Source organism: Erpetoichthys calabaricus, chromosome 2, assembly GCF_900747795.2.
Source record: "Erpetoichthys calabaricus chromosome 2, fErpCal1.3, whole genome shotgun sequence".
NCBI classification, from domain to species: Eukaryota; Metazoa; Chordata; class Cladistia; order Polypteriformes; family Polypteridae; genus Erpetoichthys; species Erpetoichthys calabaricus.
The window spans coordinates 255,380,304-255,401,347 of NC_041395.2; the positions used below are offsets into that span (position 1 = coordinate 255,380,304).

Here is a 21,044-nt window from a genome sequence, read left to right on the forward strand (position 1 = left end):
TAGAAGGAACAGAACAACATTTATTTATATGGCACATTTTTATGCAACAATGTAGCTCAAAGTATTTTACAAGATAATAGAGAGAGTTACAAGAAAAGAAAAACAGAAAAAAAGAACACAAGAAGAAGAAAAGGAAAGGTGGGTAAAAAAAAAAAGTCTTCAGAAAAAATCTGTGTGTATGCCCATTTATTATAATAAAATTAGTTTTTCTGCATTCATTAACATACAGTATGTATATGTTACATATGATCTTAAGATAAATGGGACACGGCAAGTTTCAATCTAAACTTAGTTGCTTGTATTTCACTTCATTTTTAATTCTAAAGAAGGCTGAATTCTCTTCTTGGTTAGTTTTCAAAAGCTGTTCTATACTGTATCTGGTAGTGGCTAATAGTCAGCCATTGACACGTCAATGTGTAAAATAAAAACAGGTCTCCTTAGCACTTCCATTTGTACCATTACCTTGTTCTCATACAGAGAATGCACATAAGCAGGCCTGTCTGAAAACCAGAGAAACTGGTTCTCTCTAGAAATAAGCAGACCTCCCAGGACGTCTGTCGCTATAGGATTTTCAGGAAATATCTTTAGGGGTTGAAATTCTCAGATCCTGTCTATCACCTTATTGTAATCTTGTATCCTATTTGGAGACCAGTGCATTGGTCAGTGTCTGACTGAATCTGGTGCTCATGCATATCTGGGACTACCTAATGTTTAATCTTTATGAACTGCTTTCATTTCAGGAAAGTGGAACCATTCCAAACTGACTACTGTTATGTGATGGTTTTCATTGTGACAAAGACAGGCCAATGACTATAGGCCTGTGTCTTCTTTCATTTGTACCCACCATGTTGAACACTTTTTAAAAGGCATTTAAAGAAGGATTTAAACAGTTCAAAAGCACAGGACGACATTTAAGATAATTTAAGATGGTGAAATAGTTAAATTTTACCTATTATAATTATGCACAGTACACACTTAAAAATGCAGCAGCAAGGAATGCCATTTATTTCAGAACAAACAAAAATTGATTTAAAGTAATTTATTTTGCTTTTACAAGAAATCAGCTCTTAATCTTGAAAAACTCCAATGCATCTACAACTTATTGTTTCACAAAACAGTCTTAGGAACCTCAATGAAAGAACATACAATATAAAATGTGTCTGTTCTGTATTTACAAATGAGAAAAAAAAGTTTTCCCCCTTAAGGCACTGTGTTTTTCCTAACCTTCATGTTCAGTTGATTCAGTTGTACTGTGCGCACAACACTGCAGTACTATGACACTGCCCAGATCCCTTTAACAGAAGCAAGGAGTAATTTCCAGTGTTTCCTTCTGTGCAGCCTTAATTGATTCTCTCCAAACTGAAGAGACTTAACTTTGGACACATATGTAGACTTACAAAACAACCAATCAATGGGCAATTTTATATCATAACAATTTTTCATTATTTGTTACAATACACATAAAACGTTTATGTTAACGGTTTAAGAGATTGGAAACCAATGACTTTCCCACCATAATTTCTGAAAGCCCACTATCAACATAAAATGCCCATTAGTACAAGTGTATTTTATTTTGGATGTGTTCAAGAAAAATATACCATCTCTTATCAAGAAGACTCACAAATGTCAACTGTTCAGAGAGGCAGGCAAATATATTTTAAAGCATATACGTATAACACTGGCTTTAATAAAATATTACCCAAAAAAAAAAAAAAATCTCATATACATTTCCAAGACTGACTCTTGGGAAATGCAGATATATTAGGAGAATTACAGAAAGGCTTTGGCCAAAAATTTTATTCCCAACATCATCTGCTTAGAAAATTGATACAAAAAGTGCACAGTTCAGACATTACGAATTATGTCTAAATATTATGAGTAATGATCCAACATCATAAAGCAGGAGGTTTTCAGAACATACCAGAGATGTTTTTCTGAAAGTCTTAAATTTCAAACAATAACATATCTTATCATATGGACCAAAAAATGCAAGGCCACTGCAGAAAGTGAAAAAAATGCCAAGAAACTGATTGAACAGGCTTTCATTACTTTCATGAGTTATTGATTTTAAGTTAACAAAAATATGCATATCACGTTACAAACCCCCTACTAACATACATGTGTGTACATATATAAAGGGCAATATATATACACACACAAGAAATTGTTTATTCAGTGGGACATATCCAAATCAAAAAGCTGGTACCTTCATTATTACAGTACATATACATTGCAGCTGTCTCTCAATAAAGCAATTTTGTACCATAGTTCATAATATGTCCATTTTACAAAAAGGAGGCACTTGGTCCAATTTGATTTAGCAAAAAAATAACAATAAACACTCCTTCATAAGTATAAAATTGATAAACATCTTTTCCGTTATTCACAGCATTCAACTTTGCAATGGTCATTTATAACAATTTTTTAAAAAAGACATCAACATTTTGAATTTGTAAACTATACCAATACAAAAGAAAATAAAAACTGTACCTAACATTGGCTTACAGATGGAATGTCACAAAAAAACCTGGTTTAACAACAGCAAATGCTCCTTATTTCCAGGAAACAAACTTAATTTCTGAAATGTTTAAACACACAACCATTTGAAATAATTACAGTAAGTTTCAGTGATGTTCAGCCAACAGAGCAACGTTACATGTAAAACAGCGCAGAGAGCAAGGCTGTCTTGCTCGTTACACCACGCACCTTAGTTACCCAACTTTGATCAAAAATCTAATCATTTGTCAACTGTGAAATGGTACGTACTTAATGCCATTTAAAGTTCAACGCACTGTATCTCTTAAAAATGAATTACTGACAAGTGACTTAAAAGTGTAAATTGTCAAATTAAAAAAAAAAACACACACACAAAAAATAAAATAATTCGAACACAAATAAGTCTTGGCCCTGTAGAAGCCCGATAGTATTATTTTGATTTAGGAGAAGAGACAGGAGTGTGAATTTTTATAATGATACAAATGAACATAAAAGGGTAAAAACCTAGCAGCAGGATTACAAAAAAACTGTACTTTAGGTGATTTCAGCTGATGTAATTGTGCAAGTTATAATATTTTGTACTGGTTTTAAGGCAGGGTAAAAAATGGGAAGAAAAGGAAAGTAAATACAAAGGTTTACACAAATCATCTTTAAAATGGTAAATAATGGAGGAATGAAACAATTAAATAAAATACATTGAAAATATGTAACTTAAATCAAAAGATTAAAAACTTAAACATAGGGTAATAATGATATGTAGTATCTGTTATGGAGTATTATTCCATTGGTCTATTCAACCGAATTAAAAAACAAAAAAGTTTATCATGAAATGTTGTAGATAATCTATTTGGCCTTTTTTCCCCATAAAGATTGTAATATTCTCTGAAGCCTGGGTAATTCCTTCATAATGCAGCTACAATAAAACTGAAATGTATACATTTTGCCATATAAGAAAAAATAAATGTTAATAGTGCTTACAAACTCCATATAAATAATATATGGAGATCAGAGAATTCTCAATTTTCCACAGGTCATGATTCTGTGTTTCATAAAGTGCAGAGGGAGGAGGGGACTATGCAAGTTTTACTTGGCTTTACATTAGAAGCATCTCATAAATAATATTCAAAAATTATCCTTCCTAGTTTTCCAAATTATTTTTGATTCAAAAGTTCAAACATCACTACCAGTGCATTTTTATAATTTTACAAAAATATGACAAAGAGGAATTTAAATATACAGGATCTTCTCTGATCTGCATATAACATAGTGCCATATTTTGGAATTTCCCACAATTTATGTCAGCTGGCCACCACTCTCTTGCTGTGTTTTTGGCACAAAAACCGGGAGGCTCCTCAGACTTTGGTGCACAATATGCAGTCCTTCTGTGCTCTGTGCAGTCAAAAGCTGTCCACAGGATTAAGAAGCACTTGAAATGACACAGGTTTTACAAGATCAGTGAACACGGAAGGATAGGCTCATTACCACCGACCGCTGACACTGGCAATGTCCGAGTGAAACTGTCGGGGCAAACGTCCACTTGCTCCACCATCTAAAAAGGATGATCGAATGTTTGGAGGGTCAAAAAGTTTCCTTCTGTTCTTATTCAGTTCTGAAAACACAAAAATAGAGACATACTGATTATGGTAGCACATATACCTCCTTTATTCAACTCAGTCAGGCTTAGCCAGTTGTAATGAACACAAGGGAGAAACTGAACAGGAAATTGGTCTAATTTTTTTCATACCCTTGGTTTATTGTATTAGGATCATGCTCATATTTTACCCGCTTCTCCATGGGTACTGTTTAACATAATTCCCTGGGTTTACTCTTTTAGGACTGTTTTAGGACACCGCTGGTGGGGGGGCTTGTTCTGTTTTGGAAGTGCCAATGCCTTTAGTCATGTCAAAGGGCTGGGACTTTGTGAAGTTTGGTCTATCCTCACGTGGGTAGACAAAATGGAGATGGGAGAAAGAGAGCAAGCTATTTCTAATCTATCCTTTTGACCCCCACAATTGTAAGTGCCAACACAATAATCGGCTTCATAGCCATAACTCCTGGCAGAATTTGAAATTAAGGTTAAAACTTTATGTAATAATGTAATACCTTAATTTAAGATTATAAAATGTCAACAAAAGTTCAGAAGCAATGTCTCTACGACCAAACAGTGAACTTTGTGAGTTGGAATGTCTATGGTCTCAATCACAAATTAAAGACAAACAAAGTATTCTCTCACCTAACAGGTCTAAACGGCAAGTTCATATCTTTACAGGAGACTCACTTATTAAGCAAGGATCAGTTTCAGTTGCAAAAAGAATGGACTGACCAAATATTCCACTCCAGCTATACAGTGCATCTGGAAAGTATTCACAGTGCATCACTTTTTCCACATTTTGTTATGTTACAGCCTTATTCCAAAATGGATTAAATTCATTTTTTTCCTCAGAATTCTACACACAACACCTCATAATGACAACATGAAAAAAGTTTACTTGAGATTTTTGCAAATGTATTAAAAATAAAAAAATTGAGAAAGCACATGTACATAAGTATTCACAGCCTTTGCCATGAAGCTCGAAATTGAGCTCAGGTGCATCCTGTTTCCCCTGATCATCCTTGAGATGTTTCTGCAGCTTAATTGGAGTCCACCTGTGGTAAATTCAGTTGGTTGGACATGATTTGGAAAGGCACACACCTGTCTATATAAGGTCCCACAGTTGACAGTTCATGTCAGAGCACAAACCAAGCATGAAGTCAAAGGAATTGTCTGTAGACCTCCGAGACAGGACTGTCTTGAGGCACAAATCTGGGGAAGGTTACAGAAAAATTTCTGCTGCTTTGAAGGTCCCAATGAGCACAGTGGCCTCCATCATCTGTAAGTGGAAGAAGTTCGAAACCACCAGGACTCTTCCTAGAGCTGGCCGGCCATCTAAACTGAGCGATCGGGGGAGAAGGGCCTTAGTCAGGGAGGTGACCAAGAACCCGATGGTCACTCTGTCAGAGCTCCAGAGGTCCTCTGTGGAGAGAGGAGAACCTTCCAGAAGGACAACCATCTCTGCAGCAAGCCACCAATCAGGACTGTATGGTAGAGTGGCCAGATGGAAGCCACTCCTTAGTAAAAGGCACATGGCAGCCCACCTGGAGTTTGCCAAAAGGCACCTGAAGGACTCTTAGACCATGAGAAAGAAAATTCACTGGTCTGATGAGACAAAGATTGAGCTCTTTGGTGTGAATGCCAGGCGTCATGTTTGGAGGAAACCTGGCACCATCCCTACAGTGAAGCATGGTGGTGACAGCATCATGCTGTGGGGATGTTTTTCAGCGGCAGGAACTGGGAGACTAGTCAGGATAAAGGGAAAGATGACTGCAGCAATGTACAGAGACATCCTGGATGAAAACCTGCTCCAGAGCGCTCTTGACCTCAGACTGGGGCGACGGTTCATCTTTCAGCAGGACAACGACCCTAAGCACACAGCCAAGTTATCAAAGGAGTGGCTTCAGGACAACTCTGTGAATGTCCTTGAGTGGCCCAGCCACAGCTCAGACTTGAATCCGATTGAACATCTCTGGAGAGATCTTAAAATGGCTGTGCACCGACGCTTCCCATCCAACCTGATGGAGCTTGAGAGGTGCTGCAAAGAGGAATGGGCGAAACTGGCCAAGGATAGGTGTGCCAAGCTTGTGGCATCATATTCAAAAAGACTTGAGGCTGTAATTGCTGCCAAAGGTGCATCGACAAAGTATTGAGCAAAGGCTGTGAATATTTATGTACATGTGATTTCTCAGTTTTTAAATTTTTAATAAATTTGCAAAAACCTCAAGTAAACTTTTTTCACATTGTCATTATGGGGTGTTGTGTGCAGAATTCTGAGGAAAAAAATGAATTTAATCCATTTTGGAATAAGGCTGTAATATAACAAAATGTGGAAAAAGTGATGCGCTGTGAATACTTTCTGGATGCACTGTACAAAGAAAACAAGAGGTGTGGGAGTCTTAATATATACCACAATTTCATTTGTAGTATTAGATGTAGTATCTGATATCTGAAGGGTGATATGTGATCGCTATGGGTAATTTATTTAATTGTAAAGTGATTTTGATAAATATCCACACATTCAATATGGATGATTGAGACTTTATGCAAAATGTATTTGCACCCATTCCAAATGTGAACACTCACTAAATATATAAAAATGGCTGGAGACTTTATAACTGTGTTTTAAATCCACACTTGGATAGATCTTCAGCCAAAGAGGCAGTAACATCTAATGCTGCAAAAACAATTTCACATTTTGTAATTGATCATAACTTATCAGACCATTGGAGATTTTTAAATCCAAATGAGCATATTCCTTCTTCTCACCAGTACATCATTGTTATTCAAAAATTGATTATTTCTTTAAAGATCACAATCTTTTGCCCACAATCAAATCCTGCAAGAATGATGCTATTTTAATCTTTGACCATTCCCCTCCGATCACTGATCTCAAATCACTGTGCCCCACATATTCATCTTGCAGGTGGGCCCCTGTTATTAGCCGACGAGAATTGTACAGAATTATAGAACAGCAACAGCAGAATTTCACAATGATATCTGGACTCAAAATTAATTTGAATAAAAGTGTGCGTTTTCCAGTGAACTCTCTAGCACACAACATTAGATTGGACATCTTCCCTTTTATCATCGCAGATCATTTTAAATACTTAGGAGCAAGTAACCCAGCCACAGGGGATGCACAAACCAGTGTGTTTCTTCGTGCCAGTCCCAAGCCTGGATAAATGGGGAGGGATACATCAGGAAGGGCATCTGGTGTAAAATTTTGCCAAATCAATATGCGGACAACAATACAAATTTCCATACTGGATCGGTCGAGCCCCGGGTTAACAACAACCGCCACCAGGGTGGCCAATTGGGCTACTGTTGGCCGAAGAAGGAGAAGAAGAGGGGGGAGACTTGTCTGGAGGCAGGAGGAGAGGAGGAAAGTAAAGAGAGTGGAACTGAGGGTAGGAACTTTGAATGTTGGCATTATGACTGGTAAGGGGAGAGAGTTTGCTGATGTGATGGAGAGAAGGAAGGTTGATATATTGTGCGTGCAAGTGACTAAATGGAAGGGGAGTAAGGCCAGGTGGATTCAAGGTGGATTCAAATTGTTCTATCATGGTGTGGATGGGAGGAGAAATGGGATAGGAGTTACTCTGAAGGAACAGTATGTCAAGAGCGTTTTGGAGGTGAAAATGAATGTCAGGCAGAGTAATGATTATGAAGCTGGAAATTGGAAGTGTGATGATGAATGTTGTTAGGGCATATGCACCGCAAGTTGGGTGTGCAATAAGTGAAAAAGAACATTTTTGGAGTGAGTTGGATGAAGTGATGAACAGTGTACCCAAGGGACAGAAAGTGGTGATTGGAGCGGATTTCAATGGGCATGTTGAAGGGAACAGTGGAGACGAGGAAGTGATGGGTAGGTATGGTGTAAATGAGAGGAATGAAGAAGGTCAGAGGATAGTGGATTTTGCCAAAAGGATGGACATGGCTGTGGTGAATATGTATTTTAATAAGAGGGAGGAACATAGGGTTACATACAAGTGTGGAGGAAGAGGCGCACAGGTAGATTACATCCTATGCAGAAGAGTTGATCTGAAGGAGACTGAAGACTGCAAAGTGGTGGCAGGGGAAAGTGTTGTTAAACAGCATAGGATGGTGGTCTGTAGGATGACATTGGAGATCAAGAAGAGGAAGAGAGTGAGGGCAGAGCCAAGGATCAAATGGTGGAAGTTGAAAAAGGAAGACTGCAAGGTTGAGTTTAGGGAGGAGGTGAGACAGGCACTGGGTGGCAGTGAAGACTTACCAGACAGCTGGGAAACTACAGCAGATATAGTAAGGGTGACAGCAAAAAGGGTGCTTAGCGTGACATCTGGAAAGAGGAAGGAGGAAAAGGAAACCTGGCAGTGGAATGAGGAAATACAGGAGAGTATACAGAGGATGGCAAAGAAGATGTGGGATAGTCAGAGAGATGCACAAAAAGTAGACAAGAGTACAAGGAGATAAGGCGCAAGGTGAAGAGAGAGGTGGCAAAGGCTAAAGAAAAGGCGTATGACGAGTTGTAAGAGAGGTTGGACACTAAGGAGGGAGAAAAGGACCTGTACCGATTGGCTAGACAGAGGGATGAGCTGGGAAAGATGTGCAGCAGGTTAGGGTGATAAAGGATTTAAACAGAAATGTACTCACAAGTGAGGAGAGTGTGTTGAGCAGATGGAAAGAGTACTTTGAAAGGCTGATGAATGAAGAGAACGAGAGAGAGAAGAGGTTGGATGATGTGGAGATAGTGAATCAGGAAGTGCAATGGATTAGTAAGGAAGAAGTAAGGACAGCTATGAAGAGGATGAAAAATGGAAAGGCCGTTGGTCCAGATGACATACCAATGGAAGCATGGAGGTGTTTAGGAGTGTTGGCAGTGGAGTTTTTAACCAGATTGTTTAATGGAATCTTGGAACATGAGAGGATGCCTGAGGAGTGGAGAAGAAGTGTACTGGTGCCGATATTTAAGAATAAGGGGGATGTGCAGGACTGCAGTAACTACAGGGGAATAAAATTGATGAGCCACAGCATGAAGTTATGGGAAAGAGTAGTGGAAGCTAGGTTAAGAAGTGAGGTGACGATTAGTGAGCAGCAGTATGGTTTCATGCCAAGAAAGAGCACCACAGATGCAATGTTTGCTCTGAGGATGTTGATTGAGAAGTTTAGAGAAGGCCAAAAGGAGTTGCATTGCGTCTTTGTGGACCCGGAGCAAGCATATTACAGGGTGCCTCGAGAGGAGCTGTGGTATTGTATGAGGAAGTCGGGAGTGGCACAGAAGTACTTAAGAGTTGTACAGGATATGTATGAGGGAAGTGTGACAGTGGTGAGGTCTGCGGTAGGAGTGACAGATGCATTCAAGTTGGAGGTGGGATTACATCAGGGATCGGCTCTGAGCCCTTTCTTATTTGCAATGGTGATGGACAGGTTGACAGATGAGATTAGACAGGAGTCCCCGTGGACTATAATGTTTGCTGATGACATTGTGATCTGTAGCGATAGTAGGGAGCAGGTTGAGGAGACCCTGGAGAGGTGGAGATACAGTATGTTCTAGAGAGGAGAGGAATGAAGGTCAGTAGGAACAAGACAGAATACATGTGTGTAAATGAGAGAGAGGTCAGTGGAATGGTGAGGATGCTGGGAGTAAAGTTGTCAAAGGTGGATGAGCTTAAATACTTGGGATCAACAGTACAGAGTAATGGGGATTGTGGAAGAGAGGTGAAAAAGAGAGTGCAGGCAGGGTGGAATGGGTGGAGAAGAGTGTCAGGAGTAATTTGTGACAGACGGGTATCAGCAAGAGTGAAAGGGAAGGTCTACAGGAGGGTAGTGAGACCAGCTATGTTATATGGGTTGGAGACGGTGGCACTGACCAGAAAGCAGGAGACAGAGCTGGAGGTAGCACAGTTAAAGATGCTAAGATTTGCACTGGGTGTGATGAGGATGGATAGGATTAGAAATGAGTACATTAGAGGGTCAGATCAAGTTGGACGGTTGGGAGACAAAGTCAGAGAGGCGCGATTGCGTTGGTTTGGACATGTGCAGAGGAGGGAGATGCTGGGTATATTGGGAGAAGGATGCTAAGGATAGAGCTGCCAGGGAAGAGGAAAACAGGAAGGCCTAAGCGAAGGTTTATGGATGTGGTGAGAGAGGACATGTAGGTGATGGGTATAACAGAGCAAGATGCAGAGGACAGAAAGATATGGAAGAAGATGATCTGCTGTGGCAACCCCTAACGGGAGCAGCCGAAAGAAGGAGTAAACATCACAAGTAAATACAAACCTCTTTTTTCATCAAAATTGTGCTGTTTTCATGGAAAAAACCTTAAACAAGATGTGTATAGTTGGTCTACCCTCCATCACACTTTAGCAGGGAAAATTAATACTGTCAAGCTGAATATCCTTCCTAGGCTTCTTTTTCTACTTCAAAGCAACCCCATATACATTAACACTTTTTTTTTTTAAGAAATTAGATTCAATCGTAACTTGATTTATTTTGAATTTGAAACATCCATGCATCCAAAGGGCAATCCTACGACGACTTAAAGCAGAAGGTGACATGGCTCTACCTAACTTTCAATTGTATTACTGGGTGGTAAATATACTAGCTATAAAAATCTGGACATTGACACAAATAGATAAACACACAAAAGCTTGGTCTGCAAGAAAGTATTTCTTTATATTCCTTGCTTTGTACCCTAGTAAATACAAATTATCGTCCATATACTACTAACAAAATTGTCATTCAGAATATGGAACCAATGTAGGAAGTACTTCAAGACAGAGAAGATTTCATCTGTGGCACCACTACACAACCACCACCTTTTTTCACCCTCTCAAACTTACAGTTTTTAATGTTTGGAAAACGTATGGGATTAAACCATTTAGAGATTTGTATACAGATAATGTCTTTGCATCCCATGACCAATTACACTCCAAATTTAGCTTCCCATCAACACAATTTTCCCACTATTTCTAAATTAGAAACTTTGCTAAACGAAATCTGCCCAATTTTCCATACCACCCACCTATTTCTATCCTAGAAGAAATATTGATCAGTCTTGAAGACTCAAGACAGCATTTCCATAATACATAAAAACATTTTAAAGTCCCTTCCTTTCAAAGATCCCAGAGTACAGTGGGAAAAGGATCTGTTACTCAACATTTCAGAAAAGGAGTGGAAAGCAGCCATGTACAGAATTCACTCTAGCTCCATATATGCAAAACTTAAAATCTTATATCGAGCACATCTATCTCACTTAAAATTGTCCAAAATGTTCATGGCAAGGTCCAACCTACGCACGTTGCAATCGAGCTCCAGCCTCACTGGGCCACATGTTTTGGGCATGCACCAAATTATCATTATTCTGGACCAAAATCTTTAAATGCCTATCAGACAGCCTTGGTGTCACAATCACTCCTAATCCATTAATAGCTGTTTTAGGTATACTCCCTCACGGGCTTAAAGTGGAGAAGGACAAACTGTAGTTGCCTTTATTTCACTACTAGCATGTAGACTTATCTTGCTCAACTAGAAGAATCCTAGCCCACCTCTTAAGTCGGTGGGTGACTGACGTTCTATACTATCTGAAATCTAAAAACCTTTTTCATCAAACTTTTTAAAAAATTGGCAGGATTTAATCAACATCATTTTAAAATAAGAATTTATATTAGGGAAAAGGATTCTTTTCCCTCTTTTCTACTCTCAAAAGTTTTAATCTTTCTGTTGCCCTTCCTCTCTTTCTCTTGGGTGGGGATTGAATTGTTTGTTTTGTTAAGTTTGACTTGCTTGTATGGAATGTTAGCTTTAATAAATTCAATAGAAAAGGATATTGGTTTGTCGTAGCTCAGTCTTATCCTGCAGTGCTTAGAAGTGCTTTAAGACTACTTTTTCAAGCTGATTTGAGAATTGACTGTTTTACACAGCTACAGTTCCTAATACTTATGTAAAAGCACATGCATAATTTCAGACTTGTCATTTTAAGCTGTTGAAGTGATCCAACCCTGCTGTGTTGTTTAAACCAGAAACATTTTTGCTCACCTATCAACAAAATGATCCTCGTTAGTGCATTTAAGCGCTTTGCTTACTTTGTCCAATGTGAAAATACTAAAAAGCACAGCAGCAACTGGACATCCTGAAATTGCTATTCAGTCAGTCAAAGCTTCTGAAGTAGATTTCTGAATTTAAAAAATACAGCAGCAACTGACCATATTCATTTACTTTTGTATAATAAGTCACATTTGAATTCAAGATTTTACATTCAGATTTACTTACAAACATGTAAAACATGTCATTGATTAAAGAAAAAATAGAAACACTCCGCTCTTTACTGGTTGCTACAACCAATATCAAATCAAATCAAAATTTATTTATAAAGCACAATTTTAAAACAACGTAAGTGTAAACCAATGTGCTGTAGAATAAAAAAATATCAATAATAAATCAGTAGACAAAGTACAAAAATTACATAAATACTTATACACAAATAGGTTAAAAGAACCGATTAGAAGATAAACAATTTACAGAAAAACAATGGATAAAAAAAAAATTAATAAATTATTAATAAAATTGATACCAGTTAAAAGCAATCGAAAACAAGTGTGTTTTAAGTCTTGATTTAAACATTTGAGTTGAAGAAGCTAACCTAATTTCAATTGGCAGAGTGTTCCATATCTTTGGTGCTAGAACTACAAAGGCACGATCACTCCGTGTCTTCATCTTAGACTTTGGCACAACCAACAATTGCTGTTGAGAGGAACGTAAAGAGCGGACTGGTGTATATGGAACCCGCAACTTGGCCAGATAGGATGGGGCAACACCATTTAGTGACTTATAAACCAAAAGTAAAATTTTAAAATGAATCCTAAATTCAACTGGGAGCCAATGAAGCGAGGCCAGAATTGGAGTAATGGACACAACTTTCTGAGACCCAGTAAGAAAATGAGCAGCAGCATTCTGAACCATCTGTAGTCAAGAAAGATGAAAGTCACTGATTCCAGAATAAAATGAGTTACAATAATGGAGGCACGACATAATAAAAGCATGGCACACCTTCTGCAAATCAGAGTGCCCCAGAAACGGTTTGATTCTCATAAGCAGTCTAAGCTGAAAAAAGCAGCTCTTAACAATGGATGAAATCTGTTTATAATAAAAAATAAAAATAAAGATCGGAATCAAGGATAACCCTAAGATTTTTGACATGGGGTTTGCAAAACCCAGCTAATGGGCTGAGCTGATCCCCGACAGCCCCATCAGAAGCCATTGGTCCAAAAACAATAACCTCAGTCATACTCTGATTGAGATTCAAAAAATTTACGGCCATCCAATGTTTGACCTCATCATAACATTCATGTAGTAACTTTAAGGACTCCTTAGTCATAGGTAAATAAATCTGGGTATCGTCAGCGTAGAAATGAAATACCATATTTGTGAAATATGGACCCAAGGGGTAGCAAAAAAAAGAAAATAACAAAGGACCCAGAATAGAGCCCTGTGAAACACCATATTTCAAATGAGCAGTAGAGGAAAGTACAGACTTGTTACCAACAGAAAAGGTCCTATTAGTGAAATAAGATTTAAACCAATCTAGTGCACACCGTCGGATTCCTAATCACTTATCCAGCCTTGACAACAATAATGTTGTGATCGATGGTATCAAAGGCTGCAGTTAAATCCAAAAACACTAAAATCGTTGAAACCCCAGAGTCAGTTGAAAGTAAAATATCGTTAACAGCCCTGAGTAAAGCCGTTTCAGTGCTGTGATAAGTTTTAAAACCAGACTGAAAAATTTCTTGACCACCATTACAATCCAAAAAATCAGAAGTTGCTGCAAGACAACCTTCTCAAGTATTTTAGATAAAAAAGGTAGTTGAGAAATCAGTCTAAAATTATTTAAGTCTTCCTTACTAAGGTTAGGTTTTTTCAATAAGGGCTTAACCACAGCATGTTTAAAATAGGCAGGCACAATTCCAGTGGTAACAGATAAATTAATAATATGTAATATATGTGGTGCGAGTGTATTTAATGATGCTTTCAATAAGCGTATTTGAATAATATCAGAAGGGCAAAAAGTAACCTTTAGTCCATTTATAGTGTCTATAAGCAAAGAAAGAGACACTGGTTCAAACTGGTCTAGCACAGCATTACAAACAGGAGGACAGGGAGCATCACAAGGGGATGATGAGACTCTGTAGGCTGGACAGAATGTAGCGGTTGTGAAAATAGATCCACTAACTTTCAATGCCATTATTCAGCACCAATCCCTATCCTTTCATTAAAGGCTAAAGCAGCATTGAATTACACTCAACTAGTTATGTTCTTGGACAGACATTATGTCTGCAGTTTTTCATTACATTAAATATAGACTATTGCCTTTTATTCAAATCCTTAACAAATTACACACTGAGAAGCATTCAATTAATCAACATTCATGCATGTGCCTCACTGTAGACTGTGGAAAACTAATACCATTAAAACCAATTTAATAACAAAGTGAAACAAAGTATAGTCAGACAGCGTTCTAAGAAATTAAATGTCAGACCCCCAACACACACCTGAAACCTGGTAGTATAACTATTAAAGCTAAAAGTAGTATTATTGGTGATTCCTTAGTTTATAATGGAAGAAACAACTGATACTAAAGATAATATTAATTATCTTGTTGGAGATGAAGCCTTCATCTTAATGCAGCACACCATCATTAATGAACATCAAAAAAGAAAAAAAAAAAATTTAATTGTCTGGCCCCTTCAGACAGGGATGTTATTTATAGTAGGAAGTAGTCAGTGAACTGGTGTGCCTCTAATAGTGACATTTTTACTTTCCTGCAGCCAATTATATTGGGTGGCATCTCAAAAAGTATTTGTAAAGATAGATGCTCTCCATTGTCACCAACTCAAATTAGATAATATTGAAAAGCACTGTCCAGACTGCTACTGTGATCTTAAATTTCAGGATAGGTAACATTTATGTTGTAATTTTTTACCAGCTGCTGGGGCTCTTGGTAATGTCTATGGTGTTTATGAAAAGCATGATACTCTCCACATTATAAGACAGATCTAATTATGACTTATAAGGCTGATACTGAAAATGTAAATTCTCTACTATAAATTGACCAATTCAAGACATTTAATAAAATATGCCATTGCCAAGTTAATTTGAAGATTTACAGTGTATTCCGCATGTTTCTTAATTGTGACACAATCATCTTTGCCAGTATTTGCTGCCATATTCCAATAACAGAATGTTTTCACCAATATGGTGGGGATGATACAAGCTTTCTGTTACGTGACCGTGGCGGTCTAATATGGCCTGAATGCCAAGTGATGTCTTGCGTAAATCAAACACACCTGAGACCACATGAAAGTCTGTCTTATATTTGGAGTATCCCTTAGATGATGAATGTACACCAGGCATGTTTCCGCACCCCAGCCAGGGCTTCTTTATTTTCTTTCTGTCAAACACACCATTCTTGTCAAAGGCCATAAAAATTATTGTTTCGTTAACATTAACTGGAGCTACTAACTTCTGTAATTTTTTCAGAGTCACAGTATTGCTGTAGCTTTCCTATGAAGTGCCTTTTCTGTTTTGGTAGCCAACGATATCTATGCAACATTACTGAAATTTGTTTTAATTTAGTTTACACTACTAGTAGTACTGGTGAGAAATTAAGATTAATATGCAGCTTTCTCCTAACCCATCACTTGAACAATATGGCAAAAGCAATATTTGTACCAAAAATTGTATAGAATTCCAGCACGTACTGCTTAGCATCTGATGCTTTTCTTTGTTTTAGTGGGTATACAGAAAAACATAGCTAGGTATCAGAATAGAGGATTCTGCAGGTTTATGAATTTTAAAAATCAAGCATTTTAGGATAAACAAGCAAAAAATTATTGTTCTGTGTGAAGTCAAGTTCTCTTCAGTCAATTTGCCAATCACTCATACTTACAAAAACAAATGAATTCATCTGCTATGGGGCTTTCAAACTTACTTTATTATGACTGTAATTCACCCTTTGTCTGCGAGCCTCCTGGCTGGAGTCTGTGTGGTGGGTTAGCAGGGTTAAGATGCTTATGCATAATTGGGCTGAGAGCGCTTGTAAATGGATGGATGAATATAACTTAGTATGACTTTTTGGGGATCTCTCTGCAGCTACTATGGTTTTAAAAGTGTAGCTTACAAATAACAAGCATTGTAGTTTTTGGTTAATTAAATATTCAGAAAATTAATTAAAATATTCATCACCCAAAGGAGAAAAATTCAAACTAAATCTGTCACAATGAAAATTAAAGTATTGTATGCAGTATTTACATAAGCAAAGAGATTAACGGTCCGAGTATATGCAGTGTAGTATTACTACTGCAATAAGATTAACACAGATGCGCAAGATCACTAGGATAGGGTTGAAGAATCCAAGAATTGTGTTTAGTGAAACAGATTTTTAATGCTACTCAAAACTGTATCTTGCAGGTAAGCTTTCATTTACGGAGTTCTCTTCAGATTTCACACTTGGGGGAAAAAAAAAGTAAGTTTTTTTCCTTGTGTGCAAATGAAACAGTGGCACACAGAGTGCATAATTTCTTAAATGCCTGTGCACAGCAGAGTTTCACAGTGACAGACTACTTCAAATTTCAAAGCAAGTATATTTACTGAAGAGTGTCCATCCAATAATGCAATGTAGATGGCAATGTACAAATCAGTGCTTCTTAGTGCACCACTTTAAATACATTATTGTGAAATGAAACTAATTTTCTACTAAGGATTCTTACAATACATTGTTAACAGGCTGTCCATGCAACGCTCTTCCCTCCTCACTGCTGCACAACTAACAGAAAAACCCCCAAACAAACAAAAAACACAAAATTAATCTAATGCAATTATTGAAAGCAACGGAAACTGCACCAGAGCCAAATAGTTCATTTTTATATAGTAGGTATCCTTTTTTCGGGGTTATTAAAGTTGTTTGGAAAAAATGTATTCCATCAAATCTAGTAGCCTCTCTTTGAATGTAGAGTGGGAAGCTTTTTACATGCATAGGTGGACCTTCTCCATAAACTTCAGTTCCTTCTGTCCAGTTGTTTAAGTTTGTTTGGACAGCAAGCTGTCTGTCTCACTAACATCAAATTCAGTAGGAAACAGCCCAACTTAGAACCATAATAACTGCCAGGATCAAGTTCAGCCTGTGGATAAAATATGCACTGAAAGCTAGATAGCACGAAAGGAAACGCAATGCACTTTTTTTTTTTTTTTTAAAGTGACTTTTTATACTGCTGTCAAATTTTATATTGCAGAATCCACTGCCTCTATTACAATCTCTATAACTTAGTGAATGTTACCAACTGTATGATCAAACAATATTTCTCATTTTAGGTCAATTTTGGCACAAAAATAAACAATAAATGTTAATACAACTGGTGTTAGTTATCAAAGGCTTTATTTAAAGTGCTTTTCCAAAAGTGTCTTTGAACAATGTCTTTAATCTAGATATTTAGGAAACACTCCAAAATCTGAATTAGCTCTTATGACAAAAAGTTGTACTGATCTCTGATACACCTGGATTTTAAGATGCTATATTTGCAAATTCCATTATTAAATGTAATGGACTTGCACATACAAACCTGAGATTGCAAGCAACATTTTTCTTCTAGCACCAAAAGTAGTAATTCCAAGTTCTTTCAGGTCTTGATCTGTCAAAGTTAAGAATGTCTGGAGATCAATCTTAAAAAAAGAAAAAAAAAAAAAAAAGGTTGTAGTTACTTAAGGCGAGTTACAATGGTAATAAAAGGGGAATTTGTCAATCACAGTATCAGAAGCAGGACACCAAAGTAGACAGGACTGGTTATTCAATATTTTATTATAAATGAGTCTTACAAATTGGTGCTGTTTCAAGGATACTTCTTGATCTTGTATAATTTATTAAACATAACTTCAATTATTCTACATTTAGCTTGTGGGATTTCCTCTTACTTTTTAAGTGCTAACATGATGGATGACCAAGTTCCACACACCATTGTAGCAGATATTAACAGCAGTACTGACCATGCTAACTTGACTAAACTAGTATTATTGTAATACTAAGGATGCTAATTTCCCCTGAAATACAAATGTATTGGGCCACATAATATAGGAAGTATACAGGTTAATGAAGAAAAACAAAAATGTGTGTGCAGTAAGGTTGGGCGGTATCCAAATTTTGATACCGTCAAACCTTCTCCCTATTTTACCTCGGTATACGGTATTACCGTGAATAATAAAAAAAATGTGAGGTAAGGCTCAGACAGCGTCACCAAACTGTTGGCTTGTGCCTAAACCGTTCAGAAACTGAATATCAAACACTAATACTGAAACAATAACAAAATAACATGCAGAACAATATTAACAACTTTTATTAGCAACAAATAGCAGTTTATAAAAAAGTGCAAATACAACAGTCAAACAGAATTAAATTAACATAAACATCCAGAACAGTTTTCGCGCGGAGACGCGCACACAAATCAATTAAATTAAATCACACCGCCTGAACAACTTTTAATAACAAAGAAGAGCAGCTTATAAAAAAGTGCAAATAGACCCACAACAGTCAACCAGAGTTGAATTAACATAAACATCATCCATATTATAAAAGGTATTGCAAAGCAATAGTCCTAAACAAAAACTTCTTTCCAGTCTTCTTTCCAATATTGTTTTTAACGTAAACCAAATAAAAATACCTGAATCAATTAAATAAATAAAAATAAACACAGTGCGAATAGGAACGAATGGCAAGTGGCATCAATCTAGTCAAGATTTTTCGCTAGAAAAACCAGCATGTTTACTTTGTCTGGCTTTAACAGGGCACGTTGTGGACCGACAACTTTACCAGCGGTGCTGAAAACCCGCTCCGATGGTGTGCTTGTGGCATAGACGCACAGGTACTTTCGTGCCACTCGCGACATCTGGGGAAAACGCCTGGCAGCATTTTTCCACCAGAAGTGGGTCCTCGTCTCCTTGAGTATCTGGCTCCAAACAGTAGGCTGTTATTTCAGCTCCGACTCGGTCCTCTACGGCAGGGGTCCCCCACTACCGGGCTGCAGCCGTCTGACAGCCGGGCTGCGAGAGAACTGCCGGCAACGGAGACTCACTCAGACTTTTCAGAACGCTTGGCGGGCGGGGCTTTGCAGCGGCGCAGAGAGAGGAGAGAGACCGAGGTGAGAGAGTATTACAACAAAGTATTGTTACAGTCCCGACAGTTTCCCCATATGACACGAGTCTATAGAAATTGCGTTACTACGAAGTACATTCAGCAGATGCTTTCATTACAACGAAGTGACCTTGAAATGCCTGAATGAATCATACACAGAGCAGTTAGATCTGTGGTCGCAGCTCAGATGTGCACGTTTGCATAACAATCCCCAAACAGAAACATTGTAAAAAAAATTCTTTCTTCGAACTTTCCTCGTTCTGTTTTTTTTCTTTTGCTGTTTTTGTTTTCTGTGGTTTTCAGTGATACCTTTTGCTTATTGCTTGTCAACATTTGAAAAACATCCATTGGAATTTAACTCATTGTCACCCTCCTATAGAAATGGCAGACACGAAAAAAACGATAACAGTGTTAATGTTTGTGATGTGCAATCTGTTGGAATGGCAAATGCAAAGCATATGTCTTTGTTATATGCAAAAAAAGAAGAAAAATCTCAGGTTGCAAACGTATGCGAACTGCTTAATAACTTAATAATAATAGAAATGTTATGTAAATTGTGTATAAAACTGCCCCCCCCCCCCCACCCCCCCCCCCCGACCGGTCCGTGGAAAAATTTGCATCTAATAAAGTGGTCCTTACTGTCAAAAAGGTTGGGGACCACTGCTCTACGGTGCCGATGCCGACGGGACCTGCCATTGCATCAGATTTTTTTTGCAGCATACTTCCCAGAGTCATCTTTTTTCGTGAGGGTGCAGGTTGCGCCTCTCCCTCTTCCACTCTGATGGCCACTGGACCTGCTGCCTCTAAGCTCACGATCTCAGCCTGTAATTCAGCCTTGGTCTCAGCCAATGCATTGTCATCCGTCTCATATCCTCCACGGGAACGAGGGTCGAGGAAAGTGTATTTTCGCAATATTTTGCGCACTGAATTGGATTCATACTTGGCCTCCAACTTTGTTAGAATTCCAGTTTTGATTGACTTTGTTAGCAGGAGGTCATTTTCTGACGCAGCCAACACATTGTCCCTGCAGAGCTGTAGTATGGGGAGGATACAGGAACTGGTCACATAATTTTCTCCTGACAAAATATCAGTGAAGTCACCGACTGGTTTCAGTGCTTCGTGAACAGCTTTCAAGACGTCCATGTCCTGCCAGGTCAGGGACAGGCTGCTCCTTCTGTCATCAGACAGGACGTGTCTGATCGCTTGGGCCTGCTCGAGGATGCGCTCCACCATTGCCAGTTTGGAGCCCCAGCGAGTTGCGCAGTCCTGCCGACGGATGGATGGATGAATTAATTAATGAATGATGAATAAACGATTAAATGAATGAATAGGCCTAAATAAATGAATGAATGAATAAATAGGCCTAAATAAACGAATTAATGCATAAATAAATAAGTCCATTAATGTATATTATTCCATTTGGTCAAATTTGCATGCACATTTATTTTAGGCTAAATAAGTCCCTTATGCGCATCAAGCCTGCATTTATTTGATAAAAAATACAGGAAAAAAATTACAATTTAAAAAATGGTTTTCTATTTTAATATAGCCTACTTTTCAATATAATTTATTTATGTGATGCAAAGCATATATATATGCCCCTTTTTTTATATTTGAGCCCCGGCCCCTGAGGAACTCTCTGCACATTTTATGCTTACCGTTATGAGACTATGTTTTGGGAGTCCCAAGTCCACTTGCTTCTTATGGAGTTCATGCTTACGTTGCCAGCTGTGTGAAAAGGCCCCGACAATATTACGGCATAGTCCGAGGGCGCGCTCGGTTTTTTGCCTCTGGTCA

The 21,044-nt window shown here is 37.9% G+C and overlaps 1 protein-coding gene across 1 annotated transcript in view; it reads right to left on the reverse strand.

Annotated features, from left to right (window-relative positions):
* Positions 1-1,024: 1,024 nt before the first annotated feature.
* Positions 1,025-21,044, reverse strand: part of LOC114646965 (protein bicaudal C homolog 1-like) — a 370,919-nt gene continuing 350,899 nt past the window's right edge. Inside the window, exons 20-21 of the mRNA XM_028795402.2 lie at positions 17,686-17,785; positions 1,025-4,105 (exon numbers count right to left, since the gene is read on the reverse strand). Of these exons, the coding sequence (XP_028651235.1) occupies positions 3,975-4,105; positions 17,686-17,785 (231 nt within the window). The 3' untranslated portion in view covers positions 1,025-3,974. The remainder of the gene's footprint in view (positions 4,106-17,685; positions 17,786-21,044) is intronic.